General features: G+C 60.6%; 1 protein-coding gene across 9 annotated transcripts in view; it reads right to left on the bottom strand.

The window, feature by feature from the left end:
* PTPRS (protein tyrosine phosphatase receptor type S) overlaps positions 1 to 21,832 on the bottom strand; it is a 97,363-nt gene that overhangs the window by 26,771 nt on the left and 48,760 nt on the right. For all 9 annotated transcript variants that reach the window (XM_058282023.2, XM_058282026.2, XM_058282024.2 and 6 more), the window contains exons 6-10: positions 19,781 to 19,891; positions 9,311 to 9,580; positions 7,497 to 8,078; positions 6,509 to 6,642; positions 5,345 to 5,489 (exon numbers count right to left, since the gene is read on the bottom strand). In XM_058282023.2, coding sequence (XP_058138006.1) covers positions 5,345 to 5,489; positions 6,509 to 6,642; positions 7,497 to 8,078; positions 9,311 to 9,580; positions 19,781 to 19,891 — 1,242 coding nt within the window. The remainder of the gene's footprint in view (positions 1 to 5,344; positions 5,490 to 6,508; positions 6,643 to 7,496; positions 8,079 to 9,310; positions 9,581 to 19,780; positions 19,892 to 21,832) is intronic.

Here is a 21,832-nt window from a genome sequence, read left to right as displayed (position 1 = left end):
ACAAACAAAACAGAACCAAACCAAAAGAGAAGTCGAACCCAAAAGAAGTGGGCGGCAACGAAAAGTGAGATGGGCGGGCGGGCGGGGAGGGGGGCCGGGAGGGCTGGCCAAGAACGCTGCGCTCACCACCCGGGGCGGCACCTGCCGGGCGCACAGTAGGGCTCGGGCAGAGGGCAGCCACGGTCCCCACGGGGCACATAGCTGCTGCGGGCCTGGCCCCGTGACTGGGGGAAAAGCATCGTGAGAGCCCACTTAATAGGCACCTACTAGGTGCCAGGCTCTGTGATGAGGGCCTCAAAAGCAACAGTCAATGCACCTGTTTGCTCGACCCCTACTATGCACAAGGCATCGTGCCAGAGGAATACAGTAAGAGCCACGGCGACTAGTCGCCCACGATGTGCCACTATTCCAAGGAGAAATAACAGTAAAGCACCTTAGGTGCTGAATACCTACTGTGTGCCAGTGTCAGAGCAATAAGAGCCCATTTATCTGGCACCTACTAGGTGCCAGGCACACCACCAAGAGCCTCATAGAATAACAGTAAACATACTTATTTACTGAACACCTACTGTGTGCTAGGCACTGGGCAGGGGAAAGGCAATAAAAGTCCCATTTACTGGGTACCTACTATGTGCCAGGCACCTGCCAAGGGGCTTCACAGTATAAGTAGAAGTATGTGTTGACTACCTACTGTGTGCCAGTGTCAAAGCAATAAAAGCCCATTTATCAGGCACCTACTAGGTGCCAGGCACACCACCAAGTGCCTCACAGAATAACAGTAAACATACTTATTTATTGAGCACTTAGTGTGTGCCAGGGGAAAAGCAATAAAAGCCCTATATACTGGGTACCTACTATGTGCCAGGTACCTGCCAAGGGCTTCACGGTATAACAGTAGAAATACTGGTTGACTACCGACTGTGTGCCAGTGTCAGAGCAATAAAAGTCCATTTATCAGGCTCCTACTATGTGCCAGGCACACCATCAAAAGCCTCACAGAGTAATAGTAAACATACTTATTTACTGAACACCTACTGTGTGCCAGACTCTTTGCCGGGGAAAGGCAATAAAGTCCCATTTATTGGGTACCTACTATGTGCCAGGCACTCGCCAAGGGCTTCATGGTATAGCAGTAGAAATATTTGTTCAATACCTACTATGTGCCAGTCCCAGCAATAAAAGCCCTATTTATCGGGTACCCACTGTATGCCAGGCACCTGCCAACGGCTTCAAAGAGTAACAATAAACATTTATTGACTGAACACTTACTATGTGCCAGGCACCGTGCCAGAAGAGCAATAAAAGCCCCATTTATTGGGCACTTACTGTATGCCAGGCATGGCACCAAGGGCTTCAGTGAATAAAAACAAAAGCTCCATTAACTGAGCACCTGCTGTATACCAGCTACTGTGCAAAGAGCTTTAGAGAAAATAACACCCAGATCTTGAGCACCTACTGTGTGCCAGTTAGGATGCCAAAGGCTTTATAGGACAATAATGAGTGCCTACTTATGGCACACCTACTATGCACCAGGGACTGTTAGAATAGAACACAGTCCATGGTTAGTGTCTGCTGTGTGCCACGATCTTGATAGATTATGGTTCTCCTCTTTTGAGCCCCTACTGTGCAGCCAGAACCACCCTAAGTCCACTACAGATGAATATAAGTTTCATTTACTGAGCACCTACTATGGACCCGGCATTTTACTAACCTTCTAAAGACTGAAAAACAGCGGTTGTCATTTATGCAGTACCTACTGTGTACTATGCACTGTGATAAGAACTTTATCAGGTAACAGGTAGTAAGGCCCCAATATTAAGCACCTACTATGTACTAGAAGCCATACCTTCTACAGTAAGTTAAAAGCGCTCGATTCTTAAGCACCCACTGGGTGTCAAGCACTGTGCTAAGGGGTTTATTAGATACCAGTAATACTCCCCACATATTAAGCACTTACTATGCACCAGGTACTATACTAAAAACCTTCTAGGTTAAATTACTATCTCGCTTAAGCACCTACTGTGCGCCAAACACTGTTTTAGGGGCTTTATCAGATAACGGCAATAGCCCCCATATATTAAGCACCTACTGTGGGCCAGGCACCGCCTTAAAGAGCTTATGTAAAAATAACAGTAGGTCTTACTTATTGAGCACCTAACTTTGTGTACACACCACGCTAGGGACTTTGCAGACTGACAGCAGTGTCCACCTGAGCACCTACTATGTGCCTAGTACCAGGCTAACCTCTTTATAGCAAGAGCCACTTATTGAGCACCTACTGTATGCCAGATACGGTGCCAAGGGCTACGCAAAATGGTATTCACAGCCCCCAGGTTTTGAACATCTGCTGTGCCTGGAACCGTCCAATCCTTTAGATTGAAAACTGCATTTACGGAGCACCTACAGCGTACCAGGTGCTGTACTAAGGGCTTTGTGGAATAACGACAGCCCCCACAGGGTAAGTGCCTACTGTGTGCTGAGCCCTGCACTAAGATCTTTGTGGAATAACAGCCACGGCCCCCACATACTAAGCACCTACTCTGTGCCTAGCAAGGCATTATGCACACTCCTGAGCAGCCCTGCATTCTGTGCACCTACTGTGCACCCAACGCCCACGCTCTTTACAGACAATGGGCCCCACTGCGCGTGAAGCACCATCCTCTGCGCTTCCCACGGACTGTGCCATTTAATTCCCATCAGCCCCGAGGGGTGGCTGGAGCCCGTCACCCCCCGCACCCCGGCCACAGGTGGGGAACCCCATCTCTAAGCCTGCCTCCCCCATTTTCTACAAGCTGGCTGCCTACCGAGCGGGTGGCAGGGCCTCTCTCCGGTGCTTTTTGAATCTCACCTCCCTCAACCCTTCCCACAAAACCCCCGAGGTGGGTCCCCGTGATGGGCGAGGCGCCTGAGGTGTGGGGGTGGCCGCAGGAGCCTGAGCCCAGGCTCGGTGGGTGGCCGTCACCGGCTCGAGCCCGCTGCGGGCGGCCGGCCACACTCCCCCAGCGGCTGGCGGCCTGGAGCCCATCTCCCCCTCGCCGCTGGCTTTGCTGCGCGTCCAGACGCAAGGACACCCCAAGCCGCCGGCAGGCGCTTACGGAGCCCCACGTCCGTGCGGAGGCCCGTGCGGGGCTGGGCGCGGGGCCAGAAACGCATCAGAATCCCCTGCCCTCAAAGACGCTGGCCTACCACGGACCCCAGCGGCTTGCTTCTGCTATTAATAGAATGACCCTCCCAGTCTCGCTTGGAGGAAAACACCAAGCACCCCTCAACTGGATCTAAATAGGCTCCTGGGGCCCCCTCCTCTATTTCTTGACCAGCCACCCCAACCAAAAGTGCCCAGGGAGGGGATCAGGCAGAAGCGGAACAACCAACCAAGGAATGAGCTGGAAGGAACGGACTTGCTGAGAAAGGGAGGGGGGGAGGAAAAAATAAATCCAAAACCATAATAAAACAAGAAACAGCGGTGATGGTGATGATGATGAGAAAAACCATAATAAAAGAAAGAAAGACGCCTTCCAGAAAATTCCCAGTCTGGTTACCTACCTTCCACTCTTCAACCGCTAACTTACAAGACTTTCTTACGAGGGAGGAGGGAACGGCGGGACGCTGCGCTACGAGGCCAGACCGAGCTCGTGGCGGGTCTCTGGACGCGGGCGGGCCCGGGAGGGCGGGACGGCGCCGGGAGAGACGCACGTCTGAGTGGTCTGGCCTCCACCTACCCTTGCGTTCAGTCTAAGGCACCCACAAGCCCACGCGGGACACGCCTGGCCCTGAGTCTCGTCTGCCGGCGCGCTGGGGCCCCACCCGTCTTGGGGTGGGAAGCGGGGAGGCCCCTTTTCTCCCCACTCCCTGTACTGGGCCGCCCCGGAGGGTCGCGTGGCCGGGCCGAAGCTGCTTTCCGGGCGGCCCTGGAAGGCCGCGTCCTTCACAATCCGGCCCAACCCGCGTGATGTTTTGGGGGGGGGGGTGTTGGGGGACCCCACAAGGCGTCCCGTGGCGGGGGAAGGCCCAGCACAGCGGCCGGGGGCTTCCGGAGGCCGGATCGGGGCTCGGGGTTGTCCGTGCCACCCAGAGCTGCTGGGCCGGCGCGGGGGCGGGCGGGGGCACGCCGGGTGGGCCGTCTTTGTGCGCCTGCTCGAGACCAGCGTGTACTCACCTTGGCGGCACCTCTGCCGGTCCCTCACGTGGCCTCCCGAGCCACGGGCCACCCTCACTGACTTCCTCTCACTCACAGACACGCCCGGATACCCCGGAGCCGGCGAGCGCGTGGCTGGGGGCGGGGGGGGGGGGAAGGGGGGCAGGGGTAGCGGGGGGGAGGGGAGGGATGGGGGGGCGAGCCGCGGCGGAGGCCCGGCCCGCGTTGACGTGGCCCTCACTGACCCTTTCGCTCTCTGTGCCGCGCCCGGGGCGGGGGGGGGCTCGGCGGCCTCGAAGCCGGAGCCGCTTTGGAGACAACGCAGGGCGGATGCGCCGCCGAGACCGAGAAGGGGGCGACGGCGGGGGTAGGTGGCGGAAGGAGAAATCATGAGGGGGCGACGTAGGCCGCCATTGAGAGGCCACGTCGGGCTCGGCCGAGCGGGCGGGAGGCGGTGGGGTGGGGGGCTGTGGGAGGGGGACGGAAGGGGCCTGCTCGGGCCCCGAGTGCCGAGGCCACGGCCGTGGGGGCGGGCCGGGTTCGGCCGCTTTGGGGGGGGGGTGCGGTGGGGAGCCACGGCGTGGCCCGGGGGCCACGTGGGCGGGCCGAATTGCCTGCAGCAGGGAAGCTGGGTGAGCGGGGCTGGACCCCCGGAGATCCCGAAGCCGAATCTGGGGCCCGAACGCCCACTGGCGCCTGCGCCGCCGCAGCCCGCCCACCCCGGAGTCGGCTCGGCCCCCACGTGGCCCAGGCCCTGCCGTGGCGTCCCGAGAGCCCCAGGGGGCCGTGTGGGACGCGGGGAGGGTCTGTTTGGTGTCCTTGGCTCGCACTCTCGAACGACAGGGGGCGGGCTCGGTTTCCAGCTTCACCGCGCCCCGCCCGAGTCACCAGGACGTGGGTGCCGCGTGGCTGCCCAGCCGCCCCCAGGCCCGGGGTGGGGGAGCGCGTAGGGTGCAGGGGGTGGGGGGTGCCCGGCCGCCTCTCCCCAACCAGGGGGGCACCGGCTGCTTCCTTGTCCCCGAGGCTCTGGCCGGGTCGCCGGCCCCCGTGGGAACCCCCCGGGCGCTGGTGGGGAAACCGAGGCGCGGCAGGGGCGTCCGCGGCGCCCCCCTGCCCCAGCGGTAGGCCGCGCCCCGGCGGCCCGTGCGGGAGCCGGGCTGAGGCCGGCGCGTCCCCCCCGCGGGCAGCGCGGCCCGGCGAGACACCTACTGGACTGCAGCGTGCGCTGCCGCACCACGGGCGTGTAGGCGCCCAGGCCCTGCGGGGAGCGCGCCGCCAGGCGGAAGGCGTACTCCGTGTGCGGCTTGAGCTCGTCCACCACGAAGGCCGTGGTCGGGTCGAAGGTCCGCCCCACCTGGGGGCGGGCGGGGGGCAGGGAGGGATGGAGGGAGGGGGAGAGGGCAGGACAGAGGGAAGGAAGGACAGAGAGATGGAGGGACGGAGGATAGAGGAACGGAGGGACGGAGGGACAGAGGATGGAGGGACAGAGGGACAGAGGGACGGAGGATGGAGGGACGGAGGATGGAGGGACGGAGGGACAGAGGGACAGAGGATGGAGGGAGGGGGAGAGGATTGGACAGAGGGAAGGAGGGACAGAGGGATGGAGGGACAGAGGGATGGAGAAAGGGACAGTGACAGATGGACGGAGGGACAAAGGAACAAAAGAACAGAGAGACGGGGGGATGGAGGGACAAAGGGATGGAGGGACAGAAAGGGACAGTGACAGATGGACAGAGAGACAGAAGGATGGAGAGACAGAGGGACAGGGACAGAGGAACAGAGAGAGAGTGGGATGGAGGGATGAAGCGACAGAGAGACGGAGGGACAGAGAAAGAGCGGGATGGAGGAACAGAAAGGGACAGTAACAGACAGATGGACAGAGGGATAGAGGATGGAGGGATGGAGAGAGAGTGGATTGAGGGACAGAGGGACAGAGAGTGGGACAGAGGAACGGAGGGACAGAGAGAGGGACCGAGGGACAGAGGAACAGGGACAGAGGAACGGAGGGATGGAAGGGCAAAGAAAGGGACAGAGTGACAGAGAGGGACAGAGAGACAGAGAGACGGAGAACAGATGGCAAGACAGAGGGAGGCAGGAGGAGCCGTGAGGAAGGGGAGAGAGAACCAGCAGGGAGCACAGGGCGCGGGGGGGGGGGGAAGGAGAGACGGGGACACGGAACACGGCAGGACGCAGGCCAGGGGGCAGTCAGCGAGCAGGACAGAGCGGGGAGGGGGACAGTGGGGGGGAGAGAAGGGGGGGAGCATGAGGGACGCCCCGCGCGCCGCCCCGCCTCCTTCCTGTCCCCCCGGGCCCCCTCCCCCCTCGCCCCCCCTCCCCCCCCCCCCCCGCCTCCCCCTCGCCCCCACCCAGTACCTCTCGGCCGTGGTCGCCCTCCCGGAACAGGAGCTCGTACTTGATGATGCTCTCCTGCCGCGGGGGGCTCCACGACAGCCCGATGCTCGTCTCCGACTTGGCCTCAGCACGGAAGTTCATGGGCTGGCCGGGCACTGCGGGTGGGGGGACAGGGGCAGGAATGAGGGGAGACGGGGCTTCCCACCCCAGGATGCCCTCGTTCCCCCTAAAAGACACACGCGGAGCGTGGCGCTCAGCCCTGCCCTGGAAGGACGCCTGGCATCCGGATGCTTCCAGATGCTTCCAGAATGTTCTCCCACTGCTCGTTTTCCTGGGTTCACACTATCGCCCTGCATCATCGGTTGTCCACCCCAATCTCCCCACCCTCAGTTCTCCCAGTGGGGGAAAAAATTCTTTTAATCCCTATGTCAAACCACGCCAGCGTCCCTCCACCTTCCAAATTAAGCCGTGGTGAAACTGGCGGGACGGTGTTTTAAAACACGAACCTCCGTCCTGTGTGGGCTCAGCAACCCCGGCGTTCTGATCACCCCATCCCTCCGCTCAGGAGGGCGCCTGAGCCTCTCTGGATTTTAGATTTCGCGAGGACCAGAAGCCCAGAGCGCCGAAATGCTGCTGCGCATCCCGCGGCCTGAGCTGTGTGGGAAGCCGGCCCTCCGCCTTAGTGCCGTGTACTCTATCGCTTATTATTTCTAAGCAACCGCCTGGTGTCTCCACTAGAGGCGACAGGCTGGCGTGCTCAAACGCAAACGCCGTCGGGGGTCAGGCAAGGAACTGCACCCTTTACTCGAACGCGATCTGATGGGACGCCCGATCGCCGCAGCCCCGAGGGGTCGCCGAACCTGACTTTTCAAGGGGAGTCGGGGTTTCGGGTCTTGTGGGACAACTCCCTGCTCTCAAACGCCCGCACGGAGATTCTTTCAGGGCAGGACGCATCAAACGGCCGCGCGGCTCGCGGGGCGAGGGACGGTCCCGCCGCCCCGGCTCTCACCTCCCTGCTGCGTCTTGACCTGGATGGGGTCCGAGAGGGGCCCGTCGCCCACCGAGGTGAAGGCCAGCACGCGCACGGTGTAGGTCTCGTCCTCCAGGAGGCTGCCCACGGTCGTGAGCAGGCTGTCGTCCACGTTGTGCTTCTGCCAGTTGCCGACGGGGTGCTCGGGCTCCATGGTGTAATAGACGCGGTAGCCGCGGATCAGCCCGTTGGGCTCCACCGGCTCCTCCCACTGGATGATCATGGTGGTGGAGCTCAGCATCCGGGCCTGCACGTTACGCGGCGCGCTGGCTGGGGCCTGCTCGCCGGTGCGGGTGACCACGGACTCGCTCGGGGGCCCCTGGCCGATGGAGTTGACGGCCGACACCCAGATCTCGTACTCGGAGTTGGGGCTCAGGCCGCCGATGCTGTAGCGCGTCGTGGTGATGTCCTCCTTGATCTGGTAGGGCCCGTCCTGGCTCTTGGATTTGTACTCGATGACGTAGTAGGACACGGGGTCGGGGTTGCCGGAGTCCCAGGTGATGGTGATGCTGGTGGCGGTGTTCTCGGTCACCACGGGGGTCCCGGGGGCTTTGGGGAGAGCTGTGGGCAGGAGGCGGGTCATAGGCTGGCCGCGCTGGGGGCGGGCCCCAAGGACTGTGTGGCCTTTGGTCACACTACTGCCCTCTCTGAGCCTTATACCCTCAGTGGCGATCATGGACATAATGACCCCTACCCTGTCATCTGGAGCAAGGGGTCACCAAGCTACGGCCCCCGGGCTGACGCCTGTCTTTGTAAATAAAGTTTTATTGGCAAGCAGCCAAGCTCGCTTATCGGAGGCGGCAGCTTTTGCGCTCTGACACCAGGAGCAAAGTCCTGGTGAGAGGTGTTAGATGGCCCATCAAGCCGAAAATATTCACTAAGGAAAAGAGTTACGCTTTTACGGAAATGTTGGCTGCTCCTGGTCTAGAGTTCTCTATGGCTCCCTCCTTCCCGGCTGCACAGGCCTCAGGTATGCTCCCACCTCACATCTGCTGTTCCACGGAAGCAGAACGCTCCTCTCCTGGACAGCCACGTGGCTGGCGCCCTCTCGAGCGCCATTCCTTCAGGCCTTTCTCACCAACCTGGCTGGGAGCACCCTCCCCAGCCCCGAGCCCTGAGATCGGCTGGTTTTCATGCTTATTCTCATTTTAGGCACGGCCGGGCCACAGAGACCCCACCTGAGAATTGTGACTTTCCTCCCACTTGTCCCAGGACCTCAGGCCCCAGAGCCCGCTGCCTCGGACACTTTATACAGCTCAAAAGCGGGCAGTGGCCAGCATTCCTCGGAAGGGGCCAGGCGGTAAATACTTTCAGCTTTGCAGCGAGACGGTCTCAGCAGTGGCTCTGCCGCCGCAGCGCAAGAGCAGTCGTAGACAAGACATAAACTGACGGCCGTGGCCGGGTGCCAATAAAACTTTATTTACAACCACAAGCGGAGGGCCGGATTGAGGCCCTGCTTGGAAGCACGAGAAGAGTCTGAATCTCGCCACCCCCCTGGGAGGCCCCTCTGTCCTCTTGTTCTCCTCTGAGCCTTTGCATGTGCTATTCCTCTGGCTAGAACACTGCTCCCTGTCCGCTTTGTCTGACTCACGCCCGTTCAACTTTGATTTTCCCAACTGGGGGCAATGCCTTGCCTGGGAAACGTTGGCTGATTTACCTTTCCCCGGAGGTGGGACCATCACTTGAACCTGAGCTGTGTCTCCACGTCCCCTACTGCTCCCCAATAGGTCTGTACTTTGGTACGGGCCGGGGCCTCCCGCCCGGAGCCGGGGGTGCCCCCCCCCCCCGCTCACATTTCACCGTGATCTGGGCCACGGCCTCGATGACACCCAGGCTGGACATGGCCACGCACGTGTAGTTGGCCGAGTCCTTGACGTCGGTGAGCTCCAGCACGTTCCGGCCCACGGGCATGTCGTCCTCGGGCGTCAGGTCCTCGGCCCCCTGCATCCACTTGACGTAGGGCATGGGCGAGCCCACGGCCACGCAGGTGATGTTCACGTTTCCACCTGGCATGATCTCGTGGCTCGTGGGCAGGATGGAGAACCGCGGGGCTACGCGGCGCACTGGGGAGGCGCGGGGCGGCCGGGGGAGGCGTGGAGGGGGGAGATGCACGGGGCGGGGGGGGGGGGGAGAAAAGAAAGACAAGCAGGAGGAGAGAGAGAAAGAAGGAAAAAAGGAAAAAAAAAAAGTGGAAAACCATTTAAACAGGGCTGTTTCCTTCTCCCCGGGTGATTTTCTTTTTTTTTTTTTTTTTCCAAACAAAAAGAAAAACGGAACGGAACAGAACCAAATTAAGAAACCAAAGGCCAACGCAAAGAAACCAAAACTTCAAAGGAAGGTACTTCACAAACAAGAGAGAGAGAGATACCGATATATAATAGAGAAACATGAAGCATTATTTCATAGCAACAGGGGCTGGAGACCAGACGGGCTGGTCCCAGCACAGGGACGGACACAAAAATTTATCAGCCGTTTCTCATCTTTGGTGACGGACGTGGCTTTAAGGTGGCGCCCACCCCCCCTAACGCCCACCCGCTCCGGAGTGGGGGGCAGCCACTTCCGGAAGGTTGCGGAAGGTTCCGGAAGCCGGGCGGGGGGGGCGGTTCTGGAAGGGTCTGGCTTCCACTCTTCCCTGTTTCTATGGTGATGAGAGTTGGACCCAGGAGGTGGACGGGGCTCTGGAAACCCGGCCCCCTGACCCAGTCCCCTCTCAGCGGTCGTCCCCGTGGCCCCCCGACTTCCCCCGGGGCCCTCGAGGAAAAAGATGAGAAACACTAATGAAATTTTTGTGGGGTTTTTTTTGGGGGTGTAGAAACCCTTCTAAAAGCTTCTGTCGGATCTGACAAGTTTCCATCGATAAATGCAGCTCTCCGAGTCACAAACACCATGCAAAACAGATGGAGAGAGAGAGAGAGAAAGAGAGAATGAGAGTGAGCGACAGGCCAAAGGAGGGAGAGAGGGGGGTGGGATGCCAAAGGGACGCCTCGTCTCGGGGCCACCATGTGGGTGCGAGAGAGAGGACACAGAGGAGCAGAGAGCGATTCAAAAAAACCAAAGCAGACGGAGAGGGACAGAGAAAAAGAAAGGGGGGCCCACTTCCAATGCTGCATGTTAATTCCAGCCGATGTGACCCAATGTGACGTGTCACATTTTCACATCACAGCCCTGGCAGAATAATAAATAGGATGTTTGGAAGAAGAATCAATAATAATCCAAAAACAACGGGGGGGGGGGGAATGAACTTGAACGCTGGGGAAAGGGGGGGTATGTTCTGTGAGTTTCTCAGCGGGGAAAGCGGGTGCGGCTTCGGTCCCCCGAAGGCGCGGGACGCGTTTCGGGGGGCTCCATTTTCAGAAGTCGGGGGGGGGGGGGCGTGGGGCAGGGAGCAAGGGTGGTGGGGGGACACCCAGGGGTGCTGGGGAGGACTGGGGGACAGCCCGGAAAAGCCTGCGGGCCGAAAAGGGGGTCCTCTCTGGGTAAGAGCTGAGGGACTCAAGGAGCCACGTGGGTGGTCCCGAGCTGGGGGGTGGGGGGGCTGGGCAAGACGGAGGGGAGAGTCTTTCGCTGTGCCCGCGTGCCCCAGATTTGCCTATGGTATTAGGGGAGGGGGCCAGTCCAAGGGGGGTGATTTGGGGGTCTGGCCAACCCTATTGGAGGAGAGCCCCAATTTCCACCCTGCTAGCCTCGGTGCCTGCTGGAGACCCCTGCCCCCTGGGTCTCGGCTGGATGCCAGAAGCAGGGGGACTCTTGTGGGGGGTGGGGACTGGGGAGGGTCGGGGGGGGGGGCAGGCAGCCCTTCGGAAAACGGAGCCCCACGAAAAGTCCGGAGTCCCGCTAGGGATGGGATGGGGGGAGGGGAAGCACGCTGGGCGGGGGTGGCGGGTGGGGGGCACAGAGGGGCCATGCAGCAGGATGGAGGGGTGGGCGGGGGGCTTGAGATAGGGGGGGCTCTCTGGCAGGGGTGGTGGCGGGGGGTCGAGGAGAACGGGGTCCAGCCGGCCGCTGCGGGCCAGGCCAGCCGCGGGCATCCACAGCGAGGCGCGGGGGGGCGGGGGTGGCACGGCGACTGCGAGGTTGCCATGGAAATGGAAAACATGACGTGGGGGGGGCAGGGGCAGCATGGCACTAAGTGATCGAGGACAGAAAACGGGCATCGACGCTCAAAACAGAACCAGGAAGGACCAATGAAAAAAAGAAAAAAAAGCAAGCCCAGAAAAGAAAAATAAAATTCAGAACCGACAAACGGAAAACCAAACCAAACCAAACCAAAACCCCTCCAACACAAAACGAAAAACCCTGAAGCAGGAAGAACAAAAAATGGAATGGGAATGGGGCTGAAAATCGGGGTCTGAAAGGGCGTGGGGGGTGGGGGCTGTGGCTTCCCCAGGGAGATGCCACCAGGGCAGACTGCAGGGCATGAAGCGCCACCCGGCACCCAGGAGGTGTTGGAGGCGGCCACGGGCAGGTCCTCGTGGACGGAGAACCTCTGGGGCAAACCCACGAGCCCCCGTCTAGGGAGAGCCTCTCGGCTGCGTCCTTCTTGGGCCCACCCCGTGCCCCTGGCTTGGAGCCGCTCGGCTCGCGTTCTGGGAGTCCTGGCCCTGGCGTGGCAGACGCCTCCGGTCAAGGGGTGGCACAGTCAATGTGGCTGAAGGGGCCCCGTGGCCTTGGTGTCCCCCCGGAACCCAGGTTGGCCCATCTATGAAATGGGTGATGTGCTGAGAAGGGCATGGCCTTAAGTTTCCTTCCAGCCTCCAGTGTGTCGGAAGAGCCAAGCGCGTCTCTACTGTAAGGGAGTTTGGGGAGCGAGTTACAATAGGGAGGGGACACAGGAAGGACTTCCAGGGTACCCGTGTTTCGTTCCATCCTTCTCAACGCGGATAAATGAAAGGTCCCTGCAACCGATCTGCAGGGGGCGCTCAGGGAAGGGACAGGACTTGCCGGAAGTCACAAAGGAAGGCAGGGGCCCGAGCTTAACGCCAGGTCTGCCTTTTCTCACCACAGCAAAAAGGGGGCCTTGGGCGGGGGAGAAGGTCACAAGGATGGCCAAGTTCTTTTTTCGGCAGCTGGCTCTTTCAAAAACTTGTGTGTTCTCCCCCTCTGGGGACCCAGAAGATGGCAAAGGTAACTCATCACCTATACACGTCTCCATCAGCTGGTTCAGTAACCACCAAAGGACTAATATCCAGCAGCCATCACAATAAATGGTCAGGAGCCATCAGTTAAGGGCTCAGTCTCTACCAAGGGATTGCTGGAACTTCGAAGGGAATTAAAATCTCTCCTTAGGAGCTAAAGGTTATATGGGAATTTAATTTTTCCCTTCTGGGAAGAACAGATGTGCTCCCAAAAGACCCCGTTCCCACCCGATCTGATCTTAAACATCTCCCCTAACTTTTCCTTAGAAGCAGACACAAGGCACGCGTGTTGAGTATATAACACTTGCCGTCCAGGGTTGTTAATGAAATGAAAGCGGCCCAACGAGGGAGGGCATTTATCCACAACTGTCATTTCATCGCCCACCATCCCAGCCACGGCCAGCAGCCATCAGTTAAATGGGCCTGCTGATGAGCTGGGAAGGCTTGTTCTGGCCCCTAAGAAACGTCGTCCCTTGGCCCTCTGCCCCCGCCTCACTGGTTTCTAAGGGTGGTCTCTGGGGAGGGGGCTGGTTTGCCGCTCATTTGGGGAGGCTCACCCCACCTCACCTCCTCCCGGCTGGGACGGGCGGTGGCTGGTGCCGTTCTCTGCCCGGCTCGCCCCACCCGCAGCGTCTTTCCACCCGCCCCGGCTGCAAGCTTGAGGTGCGGGTTAGAGAGTCTGGTGGGCGCGGGGCCCCGGGGGACCCCCGCCCCCAATTACCGACCTGAACGGAGGCTCCAGGCGGATTTTAAGGGGGCCACGCACCAGCCTTGGTCCTCGGCCTCCTCCCGCTGGCTCTTGTTCCAGCTCTTCTCGTCACCGAGTAGCCGGGGGGCCGTGGCGGGGGGGGGGCCCCCAGCGAGGGGGGGGACCCGCATGGGTGAGGGGGGTCGGGGGGGTGGAGGGGTGGGCGCTTCAAACCCCGATTCACATGGAAAAACAACTCAAAAAACCTTCAAAGCAACGGGGGGGCGGGGGAGACGACCCCCCCCAGGCAGAAAACTGAAAAAGAAAAAACCCCAAAAAACTGAAACGGGGTGGGGGTGGGGGAAGACGGCAAGGGGCAGGGGGAGGAGTGGGAGAGGCGGGGGAAACTCAAAAGTGAGGTGATCTGGTTGAAGCGCTAAGGTGGGGGTACCCGACAAAGTGTCAAACATCTCAACGATTCAGCAAGCCACAGCTCCGAGGAGGGGGGGGAGGGAGGGGAGGACAGGGGGGGGGGGGGGCGCGGAAGGCCATTTTGGGGGGGGGAGGGGCCGCTCTCCTGGCTCCTCCGAACTCCAAAATGAGGGTGTGGATGGGGTGGGCGGGCAAAGAGATGCCAAGAAGTTGCGCAGCCTCCGGGGGGGGGGGCCAGTTTAGCTTAGATTACACCTGTCGGGAGAAGAGTCGGGGGTCCGCAGCCGAACTCCAGAGCCCCGTCTCGGGGAGCCCTCTGCGGCCCGCCTTGCGCCTCTCCCCTCTGCCCCTGCCCCCCTCTGCCGGCCCACTGGGCCCCACCCCCGCCCCCCTGCCTCCCCCCTCCCACATGGCCAGGTCCCTCCGCCATCGGGCTGGCATGCAGGGCCCGGAGGGACGTGGCTGGGGCCCCGGGCTCGCGGGCTGGCCGGCGGCCACGGCGGATCGTCGGCAGTTTTCGAGCCGGACGTGTGTGGCTGGATTCTAGACACTGCGTGTCGACTATTTTTTTTTTTTTGCGGGGGGGGGGGTACCCCCCACCCCCTCGCCCCTGGGTTTTCATTTTTGGTTCTGGCAGAAAATGGCACGGCGTCCTGCCAAGCAACCGTCCTCTGCTCCCCCCCCCCGTCCCCCCACCCTCGCCGCGGCCGCCGGAGACGTGGGCGCCTTCCCAACGACGAGGTGTAATCTAATATCTCCCCCGCGCCCCCCGCCCCCCCAAACAGAGAAGAGCGATGCAGAGGCAGGCAGCAGGCGAGAAGCAGCCAGAGCTCAGTGTTCCCCCCCTTCCGCCGTGCCCCGATGGAGAGCCCCCGTCCTGGGGCCTGCTCCCCCCACCGAGGGTGAGGGTGGAATGAGGAGGGGGGCTGGGGGCTGGTCTCCCACCAGGGGTGAGCCAGGGGCCTTGGGGGGGGGGAAGGGGGAGCAAGGCCAGCTGTGGTCAGCAGGGACTGGAGAGCTCGCCACCCCCCCCAGTGGAAGGCGTCCTCGGGCTCCCAGGAGAGGTTTCCGGGAGTTTACAGTTAGCAGTTGCAGGGTTTGGCTAGGTGGGGGGGGGGGGCACTTGATTAAAAAAAATAAAGGAATGCGTTCCCTGAAACCCCACGTCACGGATTTATGGGAACAAGTTCCCCCGCCAGGGACGGGTCGTGACCGAGGAGTCCTGAGGACTTGGAAAACAGGCCATCTAGAACTTTCTGCCGTGGGCGCCGGGCGTCGAGGCCCGATTTCCTAGCTCTGCGTTCGGGGTCTTGATAATTCCAGCCCCTCCTGGCCTCCCCTGAAACCCCGAAGAGGCCCCTGTGCTCCTGGACGGGGCAAGGGTCTCCCTGTGTCACCCGTTTGCTCGGATTTCTTCCCACGGGCTCGGGTGGGGTGTCGCCCTGTAACTGGGTCCTTGTGCCCCCGTGGCTTAGCCACGCTGCTTGGCCAGCCCGAGTGGCGGTGACACCTTCTTCGGCCACTAGTCCGTGCCTGAGAGGCTTACGATTTCACAGAGGGGGGGGAAACCAGCCAGGAGAGTGTAAACTATGATCGCCTTGTCAAGAGGCTCCCTGTATCTGCCCCATGGGGGTGGAGGGGAGGAGTTCTGGGCGTGGAGCTCCCTGCTGCCTTAAAAAAAAAAAAAAGGGCTTGGTTTTGATGCTGGCCCTTGGGATCCCGGGCATGAATTTTAGGAGAAGGGCAAGCTGCAATATCCCACCCCTTCTGAACCACTCAGTCTGCAGAAGCCAGAAGCTGCATGGAAAGAAAAGTTCGGGTGACGGTGGGGATTCTTTGAAATTAACTCCCCAGGCTGGCTGCTCTGGCAACAATGTCAACACTTGTAAATTCCAGGGTAGAGCAAGACAACTGGCCCACCTTTCCTGGCGGGCTGGTACTTATCTGCAAGGGTAGCTTAGGGCGGTGCTGGCTCTTTATGGGCTCCTCTGACTACTGAAATTCCTGGGGGGGTTAGCGGCAGGGAGAAGATGAGAGCTGGGGCTCTGGGGAGCTGGGGCCCCTGATCTCACGGGCATGGGGCTGAGCCAGGAGGAAACGAGATCACAGGACGTGTTCCGAAAAGCACGAGCGAAAAACGGCATCTGAGCGAGTGAATCAGCTCCTGTGATTCAGCCCGTATCACGGCAGTTTGCCAAATGTCACCTTATTTGAACAGTGGCTCTGTAAGGCACGTGCTGGGGAACTCGAGGCCCCCAAAGAAGGGAAGCAATTTGCCCAGATCATCTGCTTTTTTTTTTTTTTAATTCTCTGCCCTCCACCAACCTCGCTAGCGACTTCTTACGCGCCATGCGCGGCACGGGGCACCTGCTACGTATTTGCTCAGCGGAATCCTCTCAATTTCCGTTGAGCAGAAAGCCACGACTTCTGGGGCTCAGAGGAGGCAACGGGGACTGCATTCGAGCCACTGGCCTGAGGCAGCACAGCCGGTATGGGGGCGCTGCGGCAGGATTTGAACCCGGTCTACTGGAGCCCAGAGCTTATGCTCTTACCACTAGGCCGTGCTGCCCCAAAAGCTCAAGTGGCCTTCAGAGGCCCAGCTGTCCCTCGGCCCCAGTTCACCAGGACATGGCCTTGGTGATGGGGCTGGCTTGCTCCCATCTTTTGGGGCCTGGCAGCTCTAATACTGGGTTAGTAAAGAGGCAGAAGTCGATTCTCTCTCTGTGCCCCTAAAGTCGTCTTCCCAATTTGGCCTCGGACCCAGGGAATTTAGAGAAGACAGGTGAGGGACAAGAGGGGAAGAAAAAGGAGATCCAAAGCGGGCTGCCCTCCACCATCAGACTATCCCCTATGCGGGGCCGGGGACTGGGGTTTAGAAATCTAGATGGATTTTTAACGTGGGGGTTGGAGTGGGCTCTCCGGGGCTTGCTTTTTCCTTGGGGGAGGAGGGTGGAAGATGGAGGCGTGCATCCCAGAAGGTTTGCAAGAGTGAGAGAGAGAGACATGAAAGAGAGAGAGAGAAAGAGAGAGGCAGGGAGGCAGAGAGGGATGGGGGTGGGGAGAAGCTACGTCCAAGGTCCCTTGTGTTTTCTCGAGAATTCCACAGCTCTGATACTCAGGCTTTCAGAAAGTGACCGCGCTGTACTGCTGGACAAAGGACATCTGTGGCCGGGGCCCTGAGCCTGGGAGGGGATGGGGGAGCAAGCCAGTTTCGCTGGGGCGCAGGCGGCACAGAACGCCAGGGCCTGAAAACCGGCCAAGTATTTTTTTCCAAGGTCCATCAGGCTGGCTGCACTTCCCGACGGGCAGTTCCTTATCCGTGCCCAGCCAGGACGCATCCGACCATCCCAACAGCTGCTGTTCAGGGCGCCAGGGCTGTCGCCCCCTTTCCCCTCCCCGGTTTTACATCGACCACTTCCCAGAATTTTCTTGGACGTGCTGCCCTTTGGAAAGAGAACTCGCAACGCCCACTCTGGCCATGCCTCAAACGCCGGCTTTTCGGTTGCTCTGGGAGGGCGGGCGCCTGCTTGAGCTTCCTTCCAACATGGCCGCCCTGGGGCGGGGAGGGCTCCGGGAAGAGGGAGCTGGCCGGGGGGACGGGCACATCGGGCCGCCGCCCCAGCCCCCCACCCAGGCTCTGTGTGCACCACGGCGGGCGCCCCCTCCCTCCTGGCCCTGTGCTCCGTGCGGTCACTTTCTGTCCCCACCCCAGCATCCCAGCTGTGGCACCCGCCCCCCCGGATGGGAGATGGGACAGGAACACTGGCTGGAAATCACAATGCGTCTGGAGAGCAACCACAGGACAGAGCTCAGCCGGGGGCAACCGAGACCCAGAAGCACGGAAACACAAGACAGAACAAAGACAAGACACTCCGGGGGAGAAGGAGAGCCGGGGAGAAGGGATGGGAGGGAAAAAAAAACGAACCAATCGGTTTTTTCCCCCCAAAAACGAAACAGAACAAAACCAAAAGAAAAAGAAAAAAAATGAAAAGAAAAGAAAGGAAGAAAGAAAGAAAACCAAAGGAGGAAAACAGAACGGAAGACAAGAAACACTCCAACAGAAGGCAGTGGGAATTCACCAAACCGAACCGACAAGAGTGGCATGCAGAGAAGATTTTTACATTCTCCCAGCATGCATCAGGCCCAAGTTACCATGACGACGAGGAGTGCAAAAAACTTAGCAACAACATTACCAACGGATGCAGAGAGGGCGACCACAATGCAAGCATCACGTGTGTGCGGCCGGCCTAGCCGGGCTGGGCGCGGCTGAAATTTTCGTGTCTTTCTGGGTTTTGTTCTCGCGTGGCGGTTTTTTTTTTTTTGGTCTGTTTGCTTTGCGCTTGTTTATTCACATTCCATTTTTTAGCTTTTGGTTCGTTTTTCTATTTTTTTTTTTTTTTATCCGTGTGCATGCCTGCGTGTGTCCAAGTGTGTGTCTGTGTGCGTTTCGTGTCTGTGCGTGTCACTTTCGGAATGTAAAAATGTGGGTAAAGAAAGTAAAAAAGAAAAAAACACACCAACCTTCTCGAAGCTCTGAGGGATGAAAAGGGGGTTTGATGCGGAACACAATGACATGGGGAGAAGAGAAAAAATAGGGGAGATACAGAGAGTAAAAAGAGGACTTCCCAAGGCTAAAAGCTGCAATAGTTCGTTGTCGTTTTTTTTTTTTTCTCTTTAAACCAAAAAATAAAAAAAATTGAAATTAAAAAACAAAAAGAACAGCAATGACTCTTTTTTCCCCCCTTTCCTCCACTCTGTCCTCGACATACGAGATCTACGGCTACTTTTCAAGATCCTTTTTTTCAAATTCAGCTTTGGAGCGTCTGAGACCCACGAGTGGGAGGCTTGGACCAGGCCCCCCACCTACCCCCACAAGGAAGGAGGGCTCGTACCTGGCACCCCACTTCCGGGGGCTGGGGGACGCAGGCGACCCTCCGCTCCCTCCTCACCCCCTCACTAAAGGCCCCGCTCCCCTGCCCCCACCCCCGCCTCCTGCGTCCAGACTCTCCCTCTCGATCCTGCCAGGCTCACGATTCCCGCCCGCCCCGGGGGTTTGCAGAGAAATAAGCAGGTCAGGCGGAGGCCAGTCGGCTGGAGACACGAGCACAAGGTAACTCACCCGCGGTGGCGTGGCGGCGGCTCGCACGTGCCCCCCGCCCGCCCGGGACCCCCGCCCCGCACGTGGCCTCCTCCCCAGAGGCGCGAGGCTAGACCCAAGCCCCAGGACCGAGGAGCCGCCCGGGGTGAGGAGGGGGGCCGTGGGGCTGAGCAGGAGCCGCTTCTTTGGGTGCCAAATGGGGGAAACCGAGGCACGGAGCAGGCCGAGGGGAGGGCGGGCAGGGGAGAGGGGGTGGATGGGCGTGTCGGCAAGGACGGAGGGGAGCGGACGCGGGGTGGGGGGGGTGTCGACGGAGGCGCCGGGGGTGGGGGCTGGCGTGAGGACCCACGTGGCTGAGGGGGTCTTGGCGGCACCCAGCGGGGGTGCCGCGGCGCCGTGGCCTAAGCGTGTCTCTTCCTGAGAGTGACTACGGGGAGACGGAGCCCCAGAAGCTGGGGTGGGCGGCGGGGGGCGAGGGCCGGAATGGGGGCAGCTGCTAAGACCCCCCCCCCACCCCAACTCGTGGATGCGAGGGGACTGGGGGGGTGTGGCGGGGGCGCTGGAGCTCAGACGCCACGGACTTTGGAGAAGCAAAGCTGGCAGACGACAGGGGAAGGCACGACACGTCACAGAAGCCGACTCGAGGCGGGCGGGGTGGGGGCGGCCAGGCCTCCGGGCTCCCCCGGCCCTGCGGGCCCAAGACTGACCCCCGGCCCCCCCGGCCCCCCCGGGGTCCCGCCACCTCGCCGGGCGTGGGGGGAGGCGGATGGGCTGCCCCCGCTGTCCGGAAGCCCGGGGGACACCCCCCTCTTGGGTCTTTCGGGGCTGGGGGAGCCCAGAGGCTGTGAGCCCGGGGTGGGGGGGGAAGGGGGCAGGTCCCTGACTTCCACCTGGGTGCGCTGGTCCCTACCTCGGACGTAGAGGTTGGCGGGCGAGGAGTAGCGCACGCCGGCGCTGTTGGCGGCCACGCACTCGTACTTGCCCTGGTCCGTCTCTTCGCTGCTCTCGATCTGCAGGGCACCTGTGGGCAGAGGGGAGAAAGGCCGGACAGGTCGGGGCCGGGGGACAGCGGCAGGGGCCGTCCCAGAATCCTTTCTGGCCTGGAAGCAGACAAGAAACCGGTGGGTGAGCCTCGAAGCCCCAGAAGGGCTGCGGTCTCTCCGGCTCATCCCCCGCCGACCCCAGGCTGTAGCCCCCAACGGGCCGCAACGCGGATCCCCGAATCCCCCGGCAAATCCGCCAGCCTCGCTGCGAGGGAAGTGCCACGCGGCCGGCGCGCCAAAGGGACGGCCAGGGTCACCCACCGAGCCGGGGTGGGGGGCGCCCCTCGGGCGGGCCAGCCCTCAGCACCCACAGCGGGCGGTCGAGGAGCCCCGGGGGCCGCCGCGGGGACTGCGTGACCTCGGGGGGGGCTGTGTTTGAAATCACCGGCCGCCCAGCCCTCCTCGGTGCCCGTGAGTCCACGCAGACGGGGTCTGGCGTCCTTTAAGTGCTTAAAAAGCCCCGCGCCGGGTGGCCGGCTGTCGTTTCTAGGATCCCGGGGCTGGAGGCTGAGCAGCATCCGGTGCGTCTGAAATCAAAGGCCGAGCCTGAACTCAGCGGAACAGGGAGTCCTGTCTTCCCTGGATCTCTGAAGTCACGAGAATAAACCTGAATTGGCCTGTGTGCTGGAAACCGCAGGCCTTGTTCCAAGATCCCTGTGGCTCACGGGGAGCTGCATTTCCTCGAGGGTGCTCGATATGATCGTTCCGGATCCAGGCCGTGGGGCTCGCGAGCGAGGACGAGCTTGAACTTTGTTTCCAAAGGGTCTGAAAGCTGGAGTCCGAGCAGAGGCCTCTGATATCCACCAATAAACCGGAGGCTGAAATGCCCCGAGTGTGTCTGAAACCACGAGCCTGGAGCAGAGGACGCGTGGTCAGGGGTGAGCCAAGATGACGCCAATTGTCTCGCGCGTCACTGAAATCGCGGGCCTGAGCCAACGCTCTCGGTGCCCTCGAGTACACAAAAATGGGGCTGACTCCCCAGCACGTCTGAAATCACAGCTTCGCTACCCGTGAACATAAAAACGAAGGAAGCTCCCTGAGAATCTCTGCTGTCACTGGGCTCCGCCAAACACACCAGCGCCCGTGAGTCGATGAAAATAGGGCTGATTTCCCAGGATGTCTGAAATCACAGGCGCGGACCAAAGACTTTACTTCCCGCCAACAGATGAAAATGAAGACACCTTCCGGAGAATATCTGCGCTCACTGGGCTTGATCAAACACTTCTGTGCCCGTGATTAAATGAAATACGGCCCCGCTTTCCCAAGCAAACGGGGACGAGCAAACACCTCCGATTACGTTTGAAATCACAGGCCTCCATCAAATACTTCCGCCCCCGTGAATAAATAAACACGGGGCCGAGATTCCCGCGAGCGTTTCTGGAAGTAGGGGCCTGAATCCAAGTCCCGGGAGCCCAGGAGATGATGAAGGGGTGTCTGGATCACAGGGCCTTCCATCGAAGTCCCTGGCCCCAGGAATCCAAACAGCTAGCCCGGCCTCCTCTCCCGCAGCTTTGCTCATGGTTGGCGCACAGAGGTGCCGTGGGAGGTTTTCTCGGGGGCGAACTGCTTAAAAAATGCTTCCTCCTACCCTCGGACCTTGAGGCTGCCGGGAAGCAGGCAGGCAGGCATCCCAAGGGAGGCCCAGAGAGGACAGGGAAGCTGCTCCAGGCCACCCAGCGTTTCGTGGCAAGTCGGCTCTCAGTCTCGGGGCAGCCCAGGGGGCTCAGGCACACGTCGTCTGAGGCTGAACACCCCCCTGTCCCTCCAGAGTCGGGGATCAGAAGGAGGCAGAGAGCCAAAGTCCACCCGCTGCACAGATGGGGAAACCGAGGCCGGACGGAGCCGGGGACTCTTTTGGGAAACCTGTGCCAGCCCTTCCCGGACCCCCGCCAACCACGGCCACGCTCGGCTTCCCCAGC

Source organism: Dasypus novemcinctus, chromosome 19 (genome assembly GCF_030445035.2).
Source record: "Dasypus novemcinctus isolate mDasNov1 chromosome 19, mDasNov1.1.hap2, whole genome shotgun sequence".
Lineage (NCBI taxonomy): Eukaryota > Metazoa > Chordata > Mammalia > Cingulata > Dasypodidae > Dasypus > Dasypus novemcinctus.
Note: the sequence above shows the minus strand (reverse complement) of the source record. Positions and strands in the feature narration are given on the sequence as shown.